The 12574-nt window shown below is 38.2% G+C and overlaps 1 protein-coding gene across 3 annotated transcripts in view; it reads left to right on the top strand.

The window, feature by feature from the left end:
* Positions 1-12574, top strand: part of SRGAP1 (SLIT-ROBO Rho GTPase activating protein 1) — a 311091-nt gene that overhangs the window by 284800 nt on the left and 13717 nt on the right. For 2 of the 3 annotated variants that reach the window (XM_027542431.1, XM_027542430.1), the window contains exons 17-19: positions 2233-2457; positions 4978-5057; positions 12191-12371. In XM_027542431.1, the coding sequence (XP_027398232.1) occupies positions 2233-2457; positions 4978-5057; positions 12191-12371 (486 nt within the window). Of the gene's footprint in view, positions 1-2232; positions 2458-4977; positions 5058-12190; positions 12372-12574 lie in introns of those variants that run through there. The other variant, XR_003511173.1, reaches the window with a different exon arrangement.

Consider the following 12574-nt stretch of genomic DNA (forward strand, 5'->3'; position numbering starts at 1 on the left):
AGATGATATTTCTAAAGCGATCTTTAAAACAATGTCACAGAAATCTTAAAAATCACTGCATTATTTTCAAGAAAACTTGACTCTTTTAATTTAGGGAAATTGATTTCAGTTGTGTCACTTGTAGGTGCATGGCTCCATGATAAGAACATCTTCCCCTGCTCTATCTGAGTCCCCTTGCTCTTTAACATTTCAATTAAGCAGGTTTTGTTTTGTTTTTTTTTAATTAAAAAAATTATATTTTTAATTAAATTAAAAAAGGTGGAGTAAACTTCAGGAAATGCTTTCTTACTCAAGCATGAGCTCTCCCTTCTTAAAATTAGAAAATTTTTTCTTCTGTTTCACCAGAAGTGTTAAGTTCTTAAAAGCCGTGGGGATTCACTACAACCCTACTGACTCTTCCTGAAATCATACCATTCAGACTGACCACACACCCCAGCCCCCAAGCCAAGTATCCTACAATAGGGAAATGCTGGCAGGGGACCCATACAGAATGGAGCTAAAGCATCTACAGATGACACAAGTACGAAAGTCACCCCTGTAAATAACAGTACCAAGAGAGATGGGTGCAAACTCTTTTAGGTTAAATGATACCGTAAACTTTTATCTTTAAATAAGCCTAGTCACGAGGTAGTTGTAAAAATCTGAAGGTTTGCCAATTGCACGTGCCTCTCCTTCCCCAACATGGACCACCTCGCATTCCTGCTGGGCTCTACATGATGTCCTTACCAAATATTCTTGACACGCCTAAGTGAAACCCACTGTGAACCAATCAACCACAGTGGACTAGGGAAGCAAACTGACCATGAATCAAGAAAGCTCTCAAAGGGTGAATCTAACTGACGGTGGATCTCAGCAGACTAGCAACTGTGCATGAGCCAGACATCAGGATTGCTTCCAGCATTTCTGCCTAGAGATGGCCCCTGGTTCCTGCACCTGCCTTCGTGCAGAGGCCAGGCCCAGTCTCTGGAGTAGGATATGTGGAACAGGACTTTTGGAAAGAGAAAGAAGCTATTCTCTTTTCATTGTAAAATCAAAAATTTTATATCCGCTGTTTGCTCTTCAAGCCAGCACTAACTAAAGACCCAGAAAGACTGACTCTCCCCATTGAGCTTAAGTGTGTCTTTTGAACATGAGATCATTCTTACTCTGAATCTCACTTTTCCTTCCTGCATTCATGTTGAAGGTGATCTGTAACATGATCATTGGCTGTTATTTGTGAACTGTTTTAAGATTTTATGTTTGAGAAATGGCAGAAAGGAAAGACATATGTTGCCTGTGAGAATTATACTTTTGTATTTTCTACTTTCTCAGCTATCTTATTTCCAACACCGGGTAAAGTATCTTGTCACACGGTATCTCAGCTTCTTTGTGTCTGTCAACATCTCACAAATGTAGCTGAGTCTCTTTTTCTCTCCTTCCGTTTGTCATCTGTTCACCTGGATTTTACATTTCCTTTCAAGGTTGACATTCTATACACTGAAAGATAGATTCTCTAGATTCTCCCTGAAACAGCACCTTGCCCATGTGTTAGAGGCATAGCATAAAGAACTTCTTACTCTCAGTCCGCTGTGGAAAATATCTCACCAACAGCCATTGAATTGAATTTTACAATTAGTACTAGACAACTGGAAATCTCCCCCAAAGTTTGTAGTTTACCAGCTTTAAATGGAGTGTGAGAGTTGAGGATTCTTCCCTGTACTTGCCCTTGTAACTGTCTTTTGTGACACCAGTTGTCACCTTGTATTAATCATCTTGCCCAAAAGCAAATTACAAAGCCTGGAATTGCTTGCTTTCTTTCAGTGGGTACAAAGAAAAGGTGCTTTTGTTTTTCTTGAGGACTCCCCTCAAGATTTATGGGAAAAGCTGAAACGTATTTGGTTAGTTGGAGGACAGTTTTAAAGATGATCATACTGTTTGCAGATGAAACTCTTTTACTTGATCCTGGTCTCCATTGTGTTAGAGATTATCTTAAACTCCCTTGTGACTTTAAAAAAAAACGCCACTGAATTAAGCAAACAGGATTTATATTCCTTTTTCCATGTCTACCTAGTGGAAAGGTTATAAGTTGCTTTACTTTCTTTGGAATTTGCTGAGCCACCTTAAAGTAGGATGAAATATTTTATTCTAATAAGAAAACTCCTTTTCAGAATAGGAAGTATCCTATGAAGTGTTTTCTTCCCCCCACCCCCCCGCCCCGTTCTTTTATAACTCCTGTCTTTCTTTCTTTCGTAGTCTTTCACAGTACAGTGATGAAAACATGATGGACCCTTATAACCTGGCCATCTGTTTTGGCCCTACGTTGATGCCTGTCCCAGAGATACAGGATCAAGTGTCCTGCCAGGCTCATGTGAATGAGATTGTCAAAACCATCATCATCCACCATGAGACTATTTTCCCAGATGCTAAAGAGCTGGATGGCCCTGTTTATGAAAAATGTATGGCTGGAGACGAGTATTGGTAAGTCCAAGAATTTTAGTCCTTCCTTCTCCTCCTGGAAAAAATTATACAAGTACAGATATCAACTTAATTTTTAAAAAAATAACTGACTATAAGATGCCAGTGCTCCCAATTAAAAAAAAAGAAGCAGCAGGAACACTTGAGATAAATTAGAATATTAAATCCCATGACAGCACTGGCTTCTTCTTATGGAAATTCATATTCATTTCTCTTTTCCCTGAGCACGGCATCTTTTTAGATACACCTACCCCATCATGACTTTTGTAGAGAATGGTTTTTAAATAGAGAGCTGTATACATTTTTACTGTTATATCAAGAAAAGATAACTGAATTAACAGACTTCATTTTCATTCCTAAATAGTTTTGATTCTATGGAAAGTATTTCAAAAATTTCATTTTAAAGGAGCAGCTGTCAACTAAATGTTTTCATTCTTACTTTCATTTCCATTCTTACTAATATTGTCCTAATCAATTACACAAGTCATGGTCACTTTGAACAAAGTTATTACATTATTATATTGTTGGGATACAAAATATTTAATAAGACAATATAGTCACCTTCCAATGAAGGATAAAAATGTATAATCCAAAGATAAGGAAACCCCAAAATGTTTATGTTCACTATTTGATATATGAGTTCCAGCTTCTAAGAAATCATATACAGTAAAACTGGTTTTAATTCGTTGAGGTCCTCCTGTGTGCCAGCTTCCCGGTGCATATGATCTCTTCTATTCCCACTCTACCAAGTAAGTTAAGAGAGGCCAAGGAGCCCGGCCAATGACTAGTGGTTTCTGGAGGCAGCCCAAGTCTGTCTGATTCCTAAGTCCACACAAGTCTTCCCACTCAGCAGTTGTCTCCCAGCCTCCCTCGAAAACAGCCCTGTGCAGCTCAGATTCAGGAGCAGCTGGAAATAGATTTGCCTAAGCCCTTCATTCTGGACTCTGCAGGATACTTTGTTTCCCACTGCCTTAATGGGGATTAAGTAGAAGTAGAACAAGTAGCTGAAAAATCTAAATAACTGAAAGCACACTTTTTTTTTTTAACTTAAACCACAGTATAATTTAAACCACAAATGATCTTATGCCATTAAGAAAATTCAGAATTGACCATTTCCAGAAGTACTGCTTTCTAAATTAACAACAAAGCATGATAGATTCTATGTGTGTGTGAGTTGCTCAATTGTGTCTGACTCTCTGCAACCCCATGGACTGTAGCCCACTAGGGCTACATATTTTTAAAATACTTACTATATGCATATACTGACATCAGCTTGGCTCTGGAAAGATAAACGAATAAAACTCAGTCCTGGTGAGTTTTTCAGAATTTTATTTTCAGAATTCAGAATTTTATTTTCCTAGTTGTATTTGTTTCAGGGCCAGTGTCAGTCATGTTTAGTATTTACAGATATTCAGGGCTCTATCGGAGAAGGCAATGGCATCCTACTCCAGTACTCTTGCCTGGAAAATCCCATGGACAGAGGAGCCTGGAAGGCTGCAGTCCATGGGGTCGCTGAGGGTCGGACACGACTGAGCGACTTCACTTTCACTTTTCACTTTCATGCATTGGAGAAGGAAATGGCAACCCACTCCAGTGTTCTTGCCTGGAGAATCCCAGGGACGGAGGAGACTGGTGGGCTGCCGTCTATGGGATCACACAGAGTCGGACATGACTGAAGTGACTTAGCAGCAGCAGCAGCAGCAGGGCTCTATCAGTAAGTTGTGCTGTCTTATTCACTTTATTAGAGAGGAAATATATGGATGTCTGGTGGATATTATTTAATGTTTTGTGTTCTAAGACTTTTTGTGGTTGCTCCTTTTTTACAAACAGGGTAAAATCCCCATAATAAAGAGTCTTGAAGTCAGTAACGTGTGCTTGATTATGTCTTCTCCCACACATGGTATTCTCTGTAGATATCACTTGTTTTAAACAGAAAGTCAGTATTATAGTAATCATCCTCATCCCCCAATGCCAGCAATACAAATGGGCTTTTACAACAATGTCAGGTTTGTATTTGTAACCAATGCATTCCATTTATCAGCATACATTTGAGAAGTAATAGTGGTAATGTTAAAGGATAAAATTAACTCTCAGATATAAAAATGAACATGTGTCAAGAAAAGTTGAAAAAGATACTACAGCCAGTTCAAAGCGGAAATCAAAGAGCCATCCATTTTTATGCAGTAGGGGATACTGATGAATTTGCAAAAATTGGTGTATCTAGAGGGTGATAATCATATTCCACTAGAATTCAACAAATTTTCATTTTTACACATAAGAATCATTTGTAATACTATCAGTTTCCTACACGTCAGTTTCGTCTTTACAGAGTTGTAATATGTCAAAGATGAAGGGACAAAAAGTCCTATAGGATTACACAGTCCTGGAGGCTCCAGCATTCCACTGAAAGGCTATCCAGGGTCTCCTTTGCCATTCCAAAGTCTTCTGTTTTTCCTTATAGTAGCAGTTGTTCAGTTTTGAAATTCACTTTGGCTTCATATGATTTCTACTTCTGCTCCTCAGCGACAGCCCGTACAGTGAGCACGGTACGCTGGAGGAAGTGGATCAGGACGCTGGTACAGAGCCGCACACCAGTGAAGACGGTATGCGCTCATGCTCATGCTATTATAAAACTAGTCTTTATAGCCATTTTTATAACCATTTTTAAAGAATTACTGATATTGTACTCGCTTTGGCAGCATGTATACCAAGAATTGCTTGTATTAAGAATTCAGTAGATACAAAATAATATTTACTAAATATGTGTAAACTACAGAGAATACTACTGCAGGGAACACCTGTGAAACCACCACCAAATTTAAGAAAAAGGTATCATTACCGTTTTACTTTCCTGAACCCATTGTCTTCCATACCCCTCAAGGTAAGCTCTGTGTTTGTGCTTTTAAATGGATTATTGTTTCATTTTCTGTTTTCTCGAACTTTTTATAAATGGAATCATACTATATATACTTTCACTGTTTTCTATTCAGTATTATATTGCTGAAGTTCATCCCCATCGTTGCATGGAATTAGAATAATTTATTTACCACTGTATAGTATTCCATTGTATTTTTTTTTAATTGGTGAATACATGAGGTGTTTTCTGTTTTTTGCCATTAAAAAACAGTTCAGGTATGAATATTTTGAACATGTACCTTGCTGCAGGTGTACAGGAGTTTCTCTCAGATATACACACCTAGGAGTAAGCATGTCTTCAACCTTGCTACATACTGCCAAACTATTTTTGAAAATGTTGTAAGGGGACTTCCCTGGCAGTCCAGTGGTTAAGAGCCCATGCTTCCACTTCAGGAGGCATGGGTTCAATCCCTGGTCAGGGAACTAAGATCCCACCTATCACAAGAAGCAGCCAAAAAATAAGAAAATGGTTGTAGGACTACCCACTCCCACCAACAGTGTCTCAGCCTTTCAGTTGTATGTAGTCATCAACACTCGAGTTTATCAAATATTGTCTTTGCCAATACTGTCAAGTGTTTAATGGTATCTCATTGTGATTTTAATGTGCATTTCCCTGCTTACTGATGAAGACGTTTTAAAACATAGTATATTAATAGAAAACTTATGGTGTGGTAAGGGGGTATGGTAAGGCCAACAGATCAGGAGATGATCGCCATTGAAAAGATAATCTGATGCTCACATTTCCTAAGAGGAGGGGACACGTCACACCTCAGGGGGCCAGGGAAAACACCAGAGTCAGACGGGCAGGAGGACAATTGGCCAAGAATTTTTATGGTGGTTTCCACAGGAAGGAACAAGCAAGGCAGGGTAAGCAGGGTTAGGATTGCCTAGTTTTAATAATTTCAGAGGGCTCTGTGACTGTCTCTGGTTGGTACCTGGCCATGAAGTGATTGGAGCAGGGAGATAGTGGCCTAAAGTATGGGAGCCCCAGAAAGGAAGTGGCTGGAGTATGGGCCCTGGATTGGTTGGTTTGCATTTGAAAAGAACATTCCAGATGAGTTGTTTACTAGGCATTTGCCAACCCTGGAAGGGACAGTCCCTCCAGGGAGCGAGCAAAGCCCCAGAGGTCATACTATAGAAAATGAAAAACATGGTTATTACAGATACACTAATTTTTGTATGTTTAGATTTATTTTTGCAAAATTCCTATCAAATGTTTTTCCAACTGAGGGCCTGTTTGCCCACTGTTAGTTTCTCTGGGCTTTTTTTTGCTTGGTTTAGTTTAGTTTGGTTTGGCTTTGGTTGTTCCTTGTAAAAGTTTATGAGGCTGGATCAAGTCCTTTATTGAGTATATGCTTTGCAAATATTTTCTGCTCTGTAGCCTGTCTTTCATGTGCCTATTATGTCTTTTGCCAAACAAAGGATCTTAATTTTAAAGGAGCTGAATATACCCATCTTTTCCTTCATGGTTGTTTCACTTTGTGTCTCCTTTAAGAGATCCTTATCCTTCTGTGCCTTGAAGTTAGTGTAGAAGTTCTTCTATAGTCTCTTTTAAATCCTTTCAGGTTTTGTTTTTCACACATAGGGCTTAATTCTACCAGGAATTCATTTGGAGGTATGGTGTGAGGTAGGGATCTGTTCCTCTTTTCTCCATATGGATGCGCAGCTGTCTCCACTGTCCCAGCCTTAATTGTCCTTTCTCTACTGCCCCGCACCTTTATCATAAATCAAGTATCCTCTCTGTGTGAGTCCATTTCTGGTCTCTGTTCTTTTCCATGGGTCTACTTGTTTATCCCTACACTGCTGTCTTCATTTTGATACCTTTTAATAAATCTCAGTGTTTGTCAAATCAAGACTTCTGACTTTGTTCCTCTTAACAGTTCTTCACCTTTTGCAATTTCACTTAAATTTCAAATTCAGTTTTTCAAGTTCTTAGAAACAAACAAGAAAAAGCTAAAAACCTGTTGAGGTTTAGATTGCAGTTGCACTGATTCTACATATGTTAATATGGAAAGAATTGATATTTTTATAATATATAGTCCACAAACATCTTTCTAGTTACTTAATGTCACCCAACAAACTTTTATACGTTTCTCTGTAGGAATCATTTTTTTCTCTAACTTCTTAAGTTTAATGTTTAACATTACTTTTTGACATTATTAATATGAACATATAAAGCTGTCAGTTTTTTCTTAATACCTCTTTAGCTATATGCATAATCCTCTTATTCCCTCTTTAACTATGACTAACCTGCTTTAAACTTATTCAGTTTTATTTTTGATTTTTCTCCCAAATTCAGTTCACTTTCATATCTGCTTGGTCATTTGCTCTTTACTCACAATACTAATCCTTTCTATTGTTTTAGATTATGTGTCTAATTATTCTAAAAAGCTGAAGTCTTCCTAGATTTGTTTTTGTTGGCCTTTGCTCATCTGAGTCTTATTTCCAATGTGTTTTATATATTTTTTTACATATTTCTTAGAACTTTATGGAATTCATTTACGTTGAGGTAAAGGTATGTCCCTCCAGAGAAGGTTTTCATTTACTTCTGCCTGGGGCATAACCAGCTTGGAACCACAATAGATTTTTAGTTTGAGGTTTTTTCAGGCCACCCAGGTAGTATCAACTTAAAATGCAAACCTGCCTGAGGGCTAGAATGTGGTTGGGATTCTGAGGTGATTTTTTTTTTCCCCAAGCCTTCAGATAGATTTGTTTCCTTAAATTCAAGGTCAGAGTGGTTACATCTATGGAGAAGTGTGGAGAGTGAGAAGGGAGGAGAATTTCAGAACTAGAAATCCACTGTGACACTGAGAGTTCGATACTTTGGTAGAGCTTAGAGTCTCCACACTGGGCAGCCCCTGGACCTAGTCTTTTGTTTAAAATAAACTTAACCAGGCAGGGGAAAATGCTGTCAAGGCAAACTCTGACTTACATATTCTAGTGTTCATAATTCTGGTGACCTGTTTAAGTCCATAGGTTCCTTCATTCATCAAGTATAGTATTCCTCACTGTCATGATTAATGCGCTTACGAAGTTTTTTGTTTTTGTTTTTTTTAATCCAGCATTTTTAGTTGATTTCAGCAGGAAGGTTATCAAGGTGTCTAGAGTCCACCCTCTGCTTTAAAAAAAAAAATTGACATTTTCGAAACTTAAGTTGGAAGAAACTCTTTAAAGTGACAGCTTCTATTTCTGTGGGATTGCTTTTGAAAGTCTCTGAGCCCACCCTCTGACATTCTTCTCTCCTTTCTTTTGTCTTGAGTTTCATTTCTCTATAATTCATTCTTTTTTCACTGGTGACTTTTCTAAGTGTTTCCTTGCTTGTCCCAGTGGCAGGAAAAGCCCACGACAGAGCCCCAGCCATCTCTCTTCCCAAACCTCAGTCTCACCACTGTACCATCTGTCAGTTCTTACCTGTTCTTACCTCTTGGCTACAAAAGAGAAGCTTTGCTGAGAGCTCTGTATTTGAGATAACATTTTGATCTTGCTCACCTGATAGTGCTGGAGAGAAAAGCATTGCTTACAAAGAACAGATGTTCTTGCCTGCAGCCAGACTCTTCCTATAACTAAATTAACCCGAGTATTGATCTGTCTCTTTGATCACCCAGGTATTGCATTTTCTTCCCTCTGTCATGGTATCACTAAAGAGAGTAACCTTTGTTTCCAAAAGAGAGGCTGTCACAGAACAAAATCATCATCTGCAAGGGCAGGGGTAACAGATGTAGGAGAGAAAGTGTCAGGGACAGCAAGGTCCCAAAGGGATAGCGTGATATACTAGCACTTTGTATAAAATTACAAAAAATGGAAATATAAGACTTGATAGCACCAGGCAGTCAGAAAATCAGCTCTGTTGAATGTTCCTTCTCTTGCACAAAATTATAATAGCCATGTAGGAAAATGAAGTTATCACGTTCACCCTCATTGTTGTTATTGGTAGCAGTAGCATTCTACTAAGCCTCTGCAGGGCTTTAGAGGGCTGTGTGACCCTACATGAAAGGGGTGTGGTGCATCGCCATGCCCTGAGATCGATTTGCTCTGCAATGACTAGACTGAGATGTGTATAAATAGCTTATTGATTGACACTTGACTGTGAAATTTCTCTCATGGGAGTAGAAAGAAGTCAAAATAATGAAATTGCTCAGAATTACTAGTTGATGTAGTAAGATCACCAGTGAAGTATACTTCTGATATATATACTTCTGATTCATCTGGTCATTCGTTCATAATGTCTGTACCTTTGAACTAAATAAACAAAGTCTGATCATCTTGCTGCTAGTTGTTTCAAAAAAGAAAGAGGTAGTGAGCATAGATGGCATGATGATGAAATTATGATAAAATATGTACATATCTATTAAACAGTCTTAAATGGCCCTTGGCCAGTGATGACCAATGGCATTAAAGAACATGAATAGCTCTCTCTTCACTTTGACAGGTACATGAGTTGTATACTTTGTTATGCTATTATATTTCCATTTTTTCAGTAAAACAGTTTAAACGTATGGGTGTAGCACATAAGAATGTGCAGACTGCATATCATGACGCTCTTTTTAATCAATTGGCATGCCTTCATTCCTCCATGAATGTTTATTTGTGTCCCTTACACCACAGACATGTTTATTTCTGTCCCTCAGGGAGACCTGGGTAAAAAATTTGGTATCTGTCATCTCGGTTCAAGCAGGATTTACTTTTTATGTGCAAGTTTAGAACAAAGTATAAAGTCAGTCCCCTTGAATAAAGAGTTCTGTTTCCTCCTCTATGACCAGACTTGTGGATATTTAATAAAACTGCTATTTATATTAAAATATTTTAGGATGGAATAATGGAGTGTTAACATATGATCTAAAAGTTATTGTCAGTTGTTAAAACACTTAAAGTATTGTTTTAAAATTATTTTTACACCTACCTTGTTGAGAAGTATACCATGTACAGATTATAGTGTTTGATTCTTCCATATGAATTATTATTTACTTAAGCATCTACTTATCTACTAGCAAAGGATGGGACTTTTTTTCTCTTTATTTTAAATATATAGCAGAAATTCACCCCGGTCCTTCATAGAAGATAAATCCTAAGCTTTTTCAATATGTTTGTTGATTTTTATGTTCATGCTGTCCCAGAGAATGTTTGCATTTTTCAAGTGAGAAAGAAGCTTAGCTGACTATCCAGAGAGTTCATTTGTAGTTATTTCATATAACAGATATTGAAGCTATTGCATTAAACTTTGGGAAGAGATTAACTCTTTTAAATGAAAAGGTTTGTCACCAAGGGAAATAGAAAATAATAAGTTCCTGACAAAATATTTGACAGTTTTTAATCTATTATGTGTACCTATGTTCTAAAGCATTTCTAAAGTAACAGCATACATGTTCAGTCTTCAACAAACGAGGCTGCTCACTGCAGAGAGTTCTCTAAGATAATACCACTTGTACTGACCCTTTTTAGTTCTGTTTCTTATTGATTAGAAGTTGATTCACCTGTTGTTGGTAGCAGGGATAAGGATGGGGTGATGGTGAGAGAGGAGAGGAAAGACCACGGAGCCACCAGTGCTGGGCTTTTTGCAGTAACCTGAATCACAAAAAGCAACTCTTGTAGTTGTTTTGAGTGGTTTGTCCTCGTATTTGCCTTCAATAGTTGTGGTCAGAATTAAAATAGAGCTGAAATTCCAATTCTAGGCCCAGAGTTTGATATCTCTTTTCAACTTTTGATTTTGAGATCACTGAAGATTCATATGCAGCTGTAAGAAACGCTACAGAGAGATGCCATACACCTCCCCGCTCCCCGTTTCCCCCCAGTAGTAACGAACATCTTACGTCCCTGTTGCTCCTATCACAAGGACACTGACACACTCCATCCACTATATCCACATTTCACCAGTTTTACATGCACTCACCTGTGTTGTTTACTTAGTTCTACACAGTTTTATCACACAAGTAGATTTGTGTGACCACAGTCAAGAACAGTTGCATCATAGGGACCCCTTTGTGCTACCCTTTCCTAGCCAAAGCCATTTCCTTCCATGGCTTCCCCCCCACCCTAGCCTCTGGCGATCACTAATCTATCCTCCATCTCAGTTATTAGGTCATTTCAAGTATGTCATATGAATGGCCTTGTGCAACATGTAACTTTTTGAGGTTAGCTTTTTCTCACTCACCATTATTCCTTTCAGTACCTTTTGATCCTAGAAGACATTTTTGAATCTTAAGTAGGTATGCTTGTTTCACAAGTGATATCTAGAATTTCGTTTTGATACTAGAAAAAATGAAGTTGTCTTTATACTTGGTGATAAGATTTGATAGTGCCCAAAAAATACCTAAGGAAATTAAATGTATTCAAATAATATTTAATGTGGTGATATCTGTAAACTTGTTTTTAAAATTGGCAAATAAAGCATAAACTTTTGGTGTTCTGAAATAGTGACTCTTACATGTTATAAATAGTATTAACATGTTGCCTGGAAACTTCATCAATGTCAAAGTAATATTGGAGCTATTGCAGAGAACATTACAACTCAAGGAGAGATTTTCTATATTACAAAGTTTTAAATATTTTTCTTAGACTGTCATGATCTCTCTAGTACAAGGCTGTAGAAATTAAGATCGAATTTTCAATTTTTCTTTGCCTGAGAAACTGATGACAGAAAGAGAATGCCTTTCTTTATCCCTTTTAACAGCATCATTTTCTCACTGTCTTAATTTGTTACCTTGTTCTGTCTGGTTATTAAAACGACCTTGTTTCTTTCTAAAGCCTCATATAGACCCTTCAGTTAGTGTATCACGCCTCCTGACAACCCTGCTGACACTGTTTTCTGGTGTGTTCTTTGTAGAATGTGAGCCAATAGAAGCGATAGCCAAGTTTGACTACGTTGGGCGGTCTGCCAGAGAATTGTCCTTCAAGAAGGGTGCTTCTCTCCTGCTGTACCACCGCGCGTCGGAGGACTGGTGGGAAGGAAGGCACAACGGGGTTGACGGGCTTGTGCCCCACCAGTACATCGTGGTGCAGGATATGTGAGTAGTGCCAGCTTCCGTCACCTGAGCGCTCCCAAGAGAAGACTCCAGCTGTTGTTCTTACATTGTTCTTACCTTGGTCTTGTGAGAAAAGAGAAGGGATTACAGAGCAAAAACTTCTGAGCTGGGCTCAGTTCTTCACCATGCTGATGGAAAATGAAAACCTGTTGGCCGGAAAGTACTGTTAGCGAGGACCCATGCTC

This window comes from Bos indicus x Bos taurus, chromosome 5, assembly GCF_003369695.1.
Source record: "Bos indicus x Bos taurus breed Angus x Brahman F1 hybrid chromosome 5, Bos_hybrid_MaternalHap_v2.0, whole genome shotgun sequence".
Taxonomy (NCBI): domain Eukaryota; kingdom Metazoa; phylum Chordata; class Mammalia; order Artiodactyla; family Bovidae; genus Bos; species Bos indicus x Bos taurus.